This window comes from Oryctolagus cuniculus, chromosome 7 (assembly GCF_964237555.1).
Source record: "Oryctolagus cuniculus chromosome 7, mOryCun1.1, whole genome shotgun sequence".
In the NCBI taxonomy this organism is placed as follows: domain Eukaryota; kingdom Metazoa; phylum Chordata; class Mammalia; order Lagomorpha; family Leporidae; genus Oryctolagus; species Oryctolagus cuniculus.
In genome coordinates, this window is record NC_091438.1 from 101,512,349 (window position 1) to 101,524,437 (window position 12,089).

General features: G+C 39.9%; 1 protein-coding gene across 24 annotated transcripts in view; it reads right to left on the reverse strand.

The window, feature by feature from the left end:
- Positions 1-12,089, reverse strand: part of LOC100347668 (glutaredoxin-1-like) — an 87,806-nt gene continuing 75,717 nt past the window's right edge. For 8 of the 24 annotated variants that reach the window (XM_017346173.3, XM_051857594.2, XM_051857593.2 and 5 more), the window contains 2 exons: positions 3,580-3,673; positions 1-607 (listed from right to left, as the gene is read on the reverse strand). In XM_017346173.3, the coding sequence (XP_017201662.2) occupies positions 248-607; positions 3,580-3,600 (381 nt within the window). In that variant the 5' untranslated portion in view covers positions 3,601-3,673 and the 3' untranslated portion in view covers positions 1-247. Of the gene's footprint in view, positions 608-1,294; positions 1,535-3,579; positions 3,674-12,089 lie in introns of all 24 variants that reach the window. The other 16 variants (XM_017346175.3, XM_051857602.2, XM_070078269.1 and 13 more) reach the window with 4 other exon arrangements.

Sequence of the window (12,089 nt, forward strand, 5' to 3'; positions counted from 1 at the left end):
TTTTGGGTCAGTGAATTCTAAACCAGAACTTGTTATGGACCTCTGGTGCTTTAAGAGTCAACCCAGAAGGAAACCAACACGGTCCGTCAACCTTCTGGACCCCAGACTTAGGGGAAATTTGGCCCATTTTATAATATCTAGCCCGAAGAAGAATTTTTCGCCCAAATCCCACCCACCAGAAAGGGCTGTCTTCCTGTGCGATGCCACCCGGCTCTCAAGGGGGTGCATCAGTTGGGGGACTGCTCTGTCATAGCTGCAGGGCACGGATCCCCTTCAGCCGCATCCACAGTTCCCCATTCTCGTGCATGGCTATCAGCTCGCTGCATCCACCGATACAATGTTTACTGATGAAGATCCTAGGCACTGTCCTGGCTCCGGTGAGCTGCTCCAGGTAATCTTGAATCTTTCTCGTGTCTCTGGCGGCATTGATATTGACAAATTCCAGAAACCCTTGTTTGAAGGGCAGTTGACAGAGGATCTGTTGGGTCCTCCTGCAATAGGAGCAGGTGGGCTTGATGAACACCACCACCTTCCCAGGCTGGGTTTTGCTGTTCACAAACTCTTGAGCCACGCTGACCACCGCAGTCTCCATTGGAGAAATTCTGGACTGCAGATACCCCAAGAAATAAACAATTTTTAAAACTTAATCTGAAGGTAATATTTAAATTTATCAAATAATAACACTAAGTTTTTTGATAGGCCCTGAACAACCAAAAATGGTCATTGTCTAGCATCCAGTTTATCCAATTTACTGAGCTATGTCAGTTACATTGGGATAAATCAAAGTATCTATAAACATATAAATACATAAACTATAAGAAAGGCAGAAAACTATGGGAAAGAAGAAACAATTGACTATAACTATATGAATTTTTAAGAGCTAATAGCCTGGGCTGGCACTGTAGTTCACTTGGCTAATCCTCCGCCTGTGGTGCCGGCACTCCTAGTTCTAGTCCCAGTTGGGGCGCCGGATTCTGTCCCAGTTGCTCCTCTTCCAGTCCAGCTTTCTGCTGTGGCCTGAGAGTGCAGTGGAGGATGGCCCAGGTGCTTGGGCCCTGCACCCACATGGGAGACCAGGAGGAAGCACCTGGTTCCTGGCTTCGGATCAGCGCAGTGCGCCAGCTGCAATGCACCGGCCCTGGCGGCCACTTAGGGGGGTGAACCAACGGAAAAAGGAAGACCTTTCTCTCTGTCTCTCTCTCTCTCTCACTATCTAATTCTGCCTGTAAAAAAAAAAAAAAAAAAAAAAGAGCTAATAGCCTGGAAAAGAGCTAGAATAACAATAAAACCTCACCTGTAATCTATAAAAGTCACTTACAGGAGATTCAAGCTTGCAAAGTCAATATGAGATGGAACATCAATGAATCTTTCATTAATCCAGCTTAAGATCACACATGTGTGCTATTGACAAAGGCTCCTGCATTTCATGTTAATTTAATGAGCCCATCTTGCAGAACTCAAATTGATTGCTTGCAGCACTCAAGGTTCCCTTTAGCCCGTTGATCCTCAAAAATGTGGCTTTTGGATCCTCTACCTGTTTATGGTCAAATGTGACATTACAAGATTTAAAACTTGTCTGTCTCCCTCTAAAGGAAATAATATTCCCAGCAAACAGCAACACTCCTTGAATTTGCCAAGCACTTGGGGGTTCTGGGGCAGACAGTAAGGGCCAATACAGCCCTTGACTGGAGCTTTGACTGGAGGATCTGACTGAAGGTAAAGGCATAGCTCAGCAATGAGGAAAAAAACCTTTTTTTGTATTCAATGTGACCAAGTATGAAATATTAAAACACATTTCCTTTCCATTTTCTAAGCAGTATTTCAAATTTTTTATTCTTTTAAGAATTACTATAAATGTTTAATTGCATAAATGAACAATGAATGATTATGCTCCTACTAAGAAGGTTTTCCATATCATTATTGGTGCCAATGTACTTGAAATAACCATGACTTTAACTTTAGACAATGTGGTTTTTATTGGGCATGAATAATCTTGTCTCATCCTAACTCCCTACAGTAAAGCATTTTCCATTTATGGAAGTCACTCTTTTTATGGAGCAGGCATTAGTGTACCTAGAAAGCCTCTTATTCAAATACAGATAGCACTGGAAGCAGAACGTGTCTAGACTTAGAAATCTTTAACCCTTTAGAGTGGGTTATCTCAGCAAAGCTTCAGGGAAACTGGGAAAGGAGAATTCCGAAGCTTGCATGTCACTGGACAGTTGTTCACCAAATAACTTGCTGTCAAGCAGCAGCAGTGCAGAGTGAGTGAGGCACACTGGACAGATACACTTTGATAGAGTACAAAAGGGAGAGATAAGCCGACAACCACTCAATCACATCATGCTCATACTTCTTCCAGGTCTTGTCTTTGAATATTTTAGAAAAAATTTGAGATGGGGGGAGAGAGAAAACTCCCATCTGCTGGTTCACTTCCCAAATGCCCACAACTATCAATGGAGCCAAAACTTGGAGCTGAGACTACAATCCAGGTGCTCCAGGTGTGTGGCAAGGATCCAATCACTTGTGCCATCACTATCACCTCCCATGGTCTGCATTGATGGGTAGCTGGAATTGGAAACCAGTGATGAACATGCAACCCAGGCACTCCACTATGGCACATGAGCATCTACATCATTAGATCCAATTCCTGCTCCCTCCCTCTAGGTCTTTACATCTCCTGTTCCTCTGAAACTCTATTCTTCTGAACCAACCCCAATCTCACCTCTTTGATAATTAATTTCTATGGAACCCTGCATTCTTAGCATAAATGCCTGCTCTTCAGGAAACTTTCTCTGGCTCCTGAGAATAGGGTGCTTTTACAGAATGCTTAAATTCATCATTTTCTCTAGATCAAATACCAATTCATTGACTTTCTGGTAATTTCAATAGCATCATTCCAACTGGACGGTAAGCAGTATCATGACAGGATTGTTTTACCCACAGTATTTCCCCAGCCCCTAATGCACTATAAACATTTAAAAAATATGGGTGGACTGATTGACTGTATGGTGTGGTGCATTTGCGTGCACTGAGCTTGGAAATAAAGCATTATTGCAGTAAATTCTGCTTAGCAAGAGGAGGGTAGAAACCTGGGTGATGGTATAAGCCTGGGAAAGATATGGACAGAGATGAAAAGAAATAGAAGAGAGGAGGATAAAATGTTTTAAACCTTACTATTTGGGTACATTTTAACCTTGCTACTTATTATTAGCCCCTACTTTTTCCATTTGCTACTTCCCCCTATTTGGAGGGGTTGGTAAGAATAATAAAATCGGGTAAAATATATTGTGCTTGTCACATACTCTGTGTTATTCTAAATCTGCACACATTCCAGCTCATTAGATTATGACAATAACCCTCTGAAAGAGATACTTTTATCATTGCTATTACAGGGGAGGGAACTGAAGTATTGACAGATTAAGTAATATTCCAAAGTCACACGCACACAGGATGTGGTGGGCTAACTATTAGAATGTAGCACTCTGACTTCAGAATGCATTCTTATAAATGCTTTGCTAGTATTATGTGGAAAGAGATATAAAAGACATCGATGCCTAATTAAGATCTATCTCCGACCTTGTTCCCTCTTGCCCACATCTTTTGTAGGAAAAGTTGAATTTTATTGTTTTTTCACCTTCTTTGCATCTGGAAGTGACTCTGCAAGCCAGTCCTGGAAAATAAAGCATAAAAGTTGCATTTGGAAAAGAGTTCTTCTGGGAAACCAGTTGTGTTTTTTTTTTTTTTTGAAAACACATTGATAATAAATGTGGATTTTGGCATATTCCTCTCTCCGTTTCATGTTTCAAATACAGATGACAAACCTGGAGCTCTAGTGTCCCTCTTGTAACCATGAGGGAAAAGTCAATGAATTACAGAGGTTGCAGTCAAAGCTTTGACAATTTTGAGGCACTGAAACAATATCAACACCTGCCCATATCCATTCCCCTCTTATCATTCAGTAAAAATAACCACCAATGTGTTAACCACTCTTTATAATGTTTTCTTTTAGTTGTAGCTGAAGTCTAAATCATGCAAGTAAGAAAAAGTAACAAAAAATATTGCCAAGAGTGGGTAAATAAATCAAGGTTTACTGTTTATTTTACCACATAACAAAAAGAATGGAGACCTAAGGGACTTCCAAAGAAATACCAAACTATAATAACAACTTAGGAGAAGATAAAGTGAATGGCACAAAGCATGTTAGACATTTACAAGGGCTTAATTATGACAGCTTAAAAGAATTTGTTTACAGCATCAAAGGCCAGAAAGAATTGGTGCTATGAAGACTCTGCTACAGAGTAGCTTCATCCACAGAGATGCCTAGTCACCGTCAGTACCAGAGTAATCAAGGCTGGAGTTGAGGGTATGTGCATAATTATGCCAATTCTCTCTTCTGACCCCCACAAGTTTGCCAATGACAAACCCCACTGGAAGCCAGAGGGCATAATAATCTGGGAGACCCATTCATAGAGACCAGCCTTGTGGGGTACTGAAAAAGGCAGAGAGGGGGCTCAGAACAGATCCAGAGAGCAAAGGGTACACATGGAGAATATAATCAAATTTTCCCTGGAAGAGAGGGAAAGTAGACTTCCAACTTACTGTTTTCTGTTTTTCATAGGTATCTTAGAACATAAGTTAGAAAATTTGGTGAAAGTAATAATAAAAAATAGTTCTAGTCCCTACAAATGAGGTGATCCAGGGTAAGTTACCAAAACACTGTCTCGATGCATCTCAAGCTTGGTATATATCCGGGTAGCTTCAGTGTTCTAGAAAATGGCTTAAATAATTTTTTGTTTTGTTAATTGACTCAATGACCTTCATTGTTCCCACATAGGACAACACTATGAATCATGTTTTCTCTAGAAATTGCTCCACTATTGAAAGTTTAAGGAGATCCTCAAGATGGGAGAATAGAGAAAGGGTGTACTATTTTGGGCTAGGGATAAACAGCAGCAAAAAAAAGTGGAGGAAGGGCATTCCCAGGGGAGAGTTGGAGATAAATCTACAGTGGACTTTTACAAAAGGAAGAAGAAAACTGTGGATCAGAATGGAAGGTGCAGACCCACAGCAACGTGCAAGAACACAACACACAATTCCTGTAGCCAAGATCCGGGGGGAAGTGCCAGCTTTTTGGAGAGTAAGGTCAGAGCAAACTGTAGCAGCCCATGCCACTGACAATATAATCAGAGGGAGAGCCTGGCGTGAATCCAGCCTGGAGCCCTAAGGGGGACAGTGTACGCTCTAAAGAGTGAAAAAAGGGGCATTTTTCTCTTTCTCTGCCCCCCTCAGTGGCACCCAGCAACTAGCTGGGAGAGGTTACCATCTTGACACAAGTAGCAGATGCAGCAGCTTGGGTGCATGCACCCACCAATGAGTAGTGAGAAGCTGCTCTGAAGTCAGTAGTGGCTGTATGAGCTCTTGTGCACACTTGTGATACAGGGATTTTACCAGAGGGAAAACCATGTTCCTCATTGACTTTGAGTGTGGCTGGTAGGATTGACAGATGGTTGGGCAACCATGTAGAACTGTGAGCTGCCCCCAACCTCTCAATAAATCACAGGCTCTAGGCTCAAACCATCAAGGTGGAGCATCCACAGGCAACTGGCTCTGGCAACATTTCTGCATCTCTATTAACAGGCTAGCAGGGCAGAGCTGATCCTCAGCATCCTGTGACTGTGCGAGCCTTGTGTGCTGGGACTGTTGAACTCTGTGACTGCATGATAGAGCACAGAGTGTAGCTGGGTCTCTGGAAAATCATTGTGTGTGACACCAAAGGCTCCCTGATTGCCTGGAGTGGATTATTGTAGCGGGATTTGTGTTTACATGGATCCTTTGTGCAGTTCTGATGGAAGCACTGGTAAGTGCTCAACCATTGTGGGTTAATGCTGGCCATGATCATCTTGGAAGAGAGGTGAGTGTTTGATTATGCCAACAGAGGTAATCATACCCTAATTCCTGCTAACAAGAGGAGATATACCATGCCCAACTTGAGTGTTACCCTGGATACTCTCTCCACCCTGGGGCAGTGACCAGAGCTCCCTGGCAACACCAAATACACACATCTGGGTATTCACTGAAAGAGAAGACACTCCACTAAGCCACAGAGGTATAGTTCAAAGGTAAAAATGCATCAGAGGAGAAGACCAACATGTAACTTCAAAAATGCCTAAAAATAAATGCAGAAATATAAGAAACAAGAACAAGGAAGACAACATGACTCCCCCAAAGGAACAAAACAACACTTCAATATTAAAATGTGAAGATGAAGAGATAGATGGAATGCCTGAAAATGAATTCAAAAGATTAATCATAGGATTACTAAGAAGCAATGAGAAACAGACATGAGTTAAAGAAATCCATACATGACATGAAAGAAAAATTATCCCATGGATAGAGATTTAAGAGAAATCAAACCAAAATATTAGAAATTAAGAGGCAAAAGAAAGAATATCCAATCTAGAAGGCAAACCTTTGGAAATATCTCAGACCAAAAAAAGGGAGAAGAAGAAGAAATTAGAAAAATTAAAAACAGTGTTCAAGATTTATGGGATGTTATCAAACTATCCAACATACAAGTCTTAGGAGTTCCTGAAAGTGTAGAAAAAGAGAATGGCTGAGAAGGCCTATTTAGTGAAATAATAACAGAAACCTTGGAGAAAGAAAGGGATGTCCAAGTACTCCAGACATACGTAACTCCTAATAGACAACAGAGAAGAATGAAGAAAGTGCCCTGTTACTGAAAAAGAGGAAAAATGCACTAAGGGGAGACTATAGCTCCTGAATCCAATTTTACTTTCATGACATTCATTCTAAGATTCCAAATCCATTGAACAGGCTGTGATTTTCCCATTCCCTGTAGAGTGACATGGAATTTTTTTTCCTTCCAAGAAATTTCTGTAGTAGGTACTGTAGGTAGGCAAAGTGCTAGTATGCTTATCTCATTATTTCAGGGGTGTGTGTGCTAGAAATTCCAAATTATCATAGGTCAATAAAAAGAATGCCTAATAAAGAAAATACATAAGGTAATCCTCTACGATTCCTTCAGTATTCCATGGCTCTCAAGTACATTAAGCAAAAACTACAACATACTGCCTCTTAAAATTGCATTGCCCTTACGGCCATTTCACAAGCCAGGAAAAAAAATATAGTTAGAGGAAACAAAATGCAATGTCAGGATTTCATAGACATCTGGAAAATCCGTAGAATTTATGTTTCAATAAGAGAACCTCTTAATTTAGTTACTGATAATATGATTATTGAGACAATGCAGTGGGGGATTATCTTCCATTTCAAGTCTTCCTGGGAGACTGAGCCAAATTTCCCCTCAATATGACTTGGCTTGATTTCTTGCCTTTACACTTTTGCTCAGCTTCTGACTCTTCTGTGGGCCCAATCTCCGCTCCTTAACCTGGTTTTCTCAGGAAAACTTCCTAACAAAGAACTTTCAGATTCTGTTTCTGGAGAACCTCTGGCAGCAGAATCCAACATTTGTCTCTCCTTCCTTGTAGATAATAGCATTCAATAAAATAGAGCAACAAGAAGATAAACGGATCATATCTCTGCCTGCAGTCACTCCAGCCCCTCAAATAGATGGACCAGTAAGTTCCTTTTTGTAACTGAGTTGAGTTTGATTTCTGTCACTTGCAGCCAAGTGATAGAACTTAGCAACATGATGCAGAGTAACACCTTTATTTGCTCTACTCAATGACAGCTCTTAAAAACAAATGAAGGTCATCTATGATATCACCATAAAAGGAATAATTCAGCAGTACTTTCAGAACAAAGTTATCAGAAGACCACATGAATGGTGTTTTGGGTGCTGTTTACCCAATCTATTATTCGTGATTTATATATTTTTGGGTAGAGATTACTTAGCTATTTTTAAACTTACCTACAATATAATCAGATGAAAAAAATGTAACTTATCTTGATGTATTCCATAGCATATAAAGTATACTATAGGTTAGGGAAGAAGAAAAAGAGAGGAAAGTTTGAAATACAAATCTGATTTTGTCAGACAGTTTTAAAAGTCCTTCAATAAGTCAGGGCAGGTGTCGTTGCTCATTTGGCTAATCCTCTGCCTGCAGCGCTGGCACTCCGGGTTCTAGTCTCGGTTGGGGCACCGAGTACTAGTCCCAGTTGCTCCTCTTCCAGTCTAGCTCTCTGCTGTGGCCCAGGAGGGCAGGGGAGGATGGCCCAAGTCCATGGGCCCTGCACCCGCATGGGAGACTGGGAGGAAGCTCCTGGCTTCAGATCAGTGTAGTGCTGGCTGTGGCGGCCATTAGGGGAGTGAACCAATGGAAGGAAGACTTTTCTCTGTCTCTTTCACTGTCTATAACTCTCTCTCTGTCTCTCTCTCACTGTCTAACTCCACCTGTCAAAAAATAAATAAATAAAAACTTTTAAAAAGTCCTTCAATAACTCTTCTTTGTTCTCAAAACTGAAGTTCAAACTCCTTCAAATTATCTCTCAGTTCTTCATTATGCAGTGTTGGGTTCATTCTGCAGCCACAGCGTTCCCATTCCATCTTCATATTCTAGTCACAATGTGCTTCCAATTCTTGAATGATGTGCTCTTTCATGCTCTGCAGTTTTTGTCCCTCCTCTTTATCCTTATGTCCACAGTCTCAGATTCTCACTTTTTTTGATTACTGATTTTTGGTTTCAGGACTTAACCAAGATGATACTTCTTCCAGGAAGACTTCTTCATTGATGTCCTGCTCAAACCCCAAATTCACACTAAGATTTCCTGTTAAGGGCTCCCATTATGCTCTTTACTTCCCTGTAATTGCATATATCAAAGTCTAATGTGAATAAAGTTGTTTGAAATAGGAAATTTTGTATATTGCCCTTGATGAAAGACTGTGTTTGTCTGTAAGTGCAATATTGCTGGAATTGGACACAATATTTGACTTATAATGTTACAATAGTTTTGACTAAGTTAATGGGATGTTGAGGAAGGAGAAATGACATCTTTTTGAATATAAGGATTAGTGTATCTGATACATTAAATTGCAACCAGGAAACATCTTAGAACAAATGTAATGATGGAAAAAGATGTACATTTATCCACCCCCATCCTACCTAGCCCCTAGCATACGTTTCTCTGGACACCAGCTCCCTATGATAGCTAAAGTTAAACATGTGCTCACCAACCAGATAATTCCTGTAATTTAACATGATCACAAATCATTAGACATAATATTCGGCTTTCCTCCAAGAATAATACACCGCATCCTCTTTGAAGAAAGACAGCTGAGATAAGTGTACCCATGTCTGAGAGTTGGATCCATCTCCTAACCACTTTAGTGTTCTATTAAATTATGGATTAATTTTCCACTGGCAGGTAGCTGTAAGGACTGCTCTTCAAAACAATTTCATTTTAACCTTGTCTCATTTAATAGCCAGATAGATGAAGGCATAGGAGACCCTGACTTACAGAATAAAGTGGAGGCTAAACTTTAAGGGGAGGAAGTAAGTACAGTGTGGAAATGGACCATGCCTTATAGAGGATTTGCATGAGAAAGGCTTAAAGAAACATCTCAGTATATTGAACAGATTGTAAACTGTTTTACAAGGGCAGAATGCAAGGAAATGAAGTAAGGTGACCATACAAGTTATTGTGTAAAGTGGGACATTTCTGAAAGGAAAAAGAATTTCTAATAATATCATTAAAAATCTATGATCTTAAAGCTTCATATACTGATTTATTATTATTTTTTTAACTTTTATTTAATGAATTTGGAAAGCATTATGCTGAGTGAAATAAACCAGTCCCAAAGGGACAAATACCATATGTTCTCCCTGATCGGTGTCAACTAATTGAGCACCAAAAAGGAAACCTGTTAGAGTGAAATGAGCACTATGAGAAATGGTGACTTGATCAGCCCTTGCCCTAACTGTTGATGAACAACTTGTAGGATCTCTGTCCTTAGTGTGCTATACATTGTGATTTAATGCTATAACTAGTACTCAAACAGTATTTTTCATTTTGTGCTTCTATGTGGGTGCAAACTGTTGAAATCTTTACTTAATGTATGCTAAACTGATCTTCTGTATATAAAAAGAATTGAAAATGAATCTTGATGTGAATGGAAGGGGGGAGGGAGAGGGAAAGGGGAGGGTTGCAGGTGGGAGGGAAGTTATGGGGGGGGCCATTGTAATCCATAAGCTGTACTTTGGAAATTTATATTTATTAAATAAAAGTTAAAAAAAATCTATGATCTTAAAGCTTCATATACTGATTTATTATTTTTTTAGCTTTCATTTAATGAATATATATTTCCATAGTACTTTCAAAAATAAAACTATTTCGAAAGTTAAAATGACATATATCTATTTATGGTAGAGTTTAAAAGTATATCTACTTACCTATATGAAAAATATATAAGACAAACAGAATGAATGATTAAATTTAACCAGTTTCTGAGTCAGCTTAACCAATGACTGGCTGTAATAAACACTTCTTCCTCTTTTGACCCACAGGATCCAAAGGTACAAACTATCTCTAGCCATATTTTATTTATCTGTATTAAAAGTACTAACAGAGGGAGTTCCCAGATGGCAGAGTAGGGAGGGAGCTTACCACTCTAGTCCAGGAGAAGATAATTTTTAAAAAGTGGAGAGAGTGAAGTCTCGGGGAAGAGTTAGGGAGAAAATGGCAGAGGAAACTCTACCAAAATGAGGGGGACATGCTGGATCTAGTGGAGGGCGTGGATCCCACAACTCAGCACTCCAGCATTCAAGAACCTATGCACCAATGTCAGAAAGTGAGGTGAGACCAGACTGCAGTAGCCCAAGCCACTGGAGCTAAAGCTACAGAAAAAGCCTAGGGGAAACCCAGCTTGGAGACCCATGGGGGAAAGGGTACCTGACAAACTTTCATGACCACTTTACAATGGCATCCTGTAACAAGCCGATAGAGTGGGCACCATTTTGGACATATGTAACAGCTGTGTCAGCTCGTGTCTGCACCCAGCAACCACCAAGTGGAGACTCTTTACTCTGATGAGGAGAAATAACAGGGGGCTTGAAGCTTGAGACTGTGGGAGGCTTGTGTGATAGGACTTTGAAAAAAAAGCTGAGGCTGTGTTGGAGGACTCATGGTGTGACTGGGACTTTGGCCAGTCATAGTGGAGACTCTACATGCTGAGGGCTTCTTGGTTACTTGGTGAGGGACATTGCAGGAGAATCTGAGCTTACACTGAGGACTGCAAAGATCTGTTGTGTGGTCTTTGTGGCAGAGCAGACAAATACTATATGCATTGGGACTAGTGCTCTGGTACTGGTTTCATTTGTGGAGAGGTGCTCAGCTGAGCAAAATAAACTTACCTTTGGTTAAAAAAAAAAAAAAAGAGGAGATTTACCACACCAAACCTGTATGTGTCACCTTAGAAATGTCCTTCACCCTGGAGAACTAAACAAGGCTTCCTGGCCACACCCACTACAAGCTCCTAAATATTCACTCTGCTTATCTACAAAGACATAGTACAAAGATAAAAGACTCCACAGAGGAAAAAAAAGAAGCCAACAAGTATCTCCATAAAGGTTGAACAACAAATGCACCAAATCAAGAAACCAGAATAAGGAAGACAACATGACATCCCCAAAAGAATACAACACAAAAACACTAGGTTGTAAAGATGATGAAATTGAAGAAATGCAAGAAATGAAATTCAAAAAATTGATCATAAGATTACATAGAAATAATAGAAGCAAATGCACAAACTACTGAAATCCATACAGGATATGAAAGAAAATTTCTCCCATGAAATTGAGATCTTAAAGAGAAATCAAAAAATGAAGGATTCAATAGAATAAATAAATGCAGCCAATTGGTTTAACAACAGAATCCGTGAAGCAGACATAAGAATAATGGACTAAGAAGATAAAGCCCAGGAAATTAAAAAGTCAAACTAAAAACAAGAAGAGGAAATTAGAAAACTAAAAAACACTGTTGAGAACCTAAAGGATGCTATCAAACACCCAATATATGAGTTCTAGGAGATCCTGAAGGTGTGGAGAGAGGATTAGAAAGCCTTTTTAGTGAAATAATAAAAAAAACTTCCCTAATTTGGAGAAAAAAAA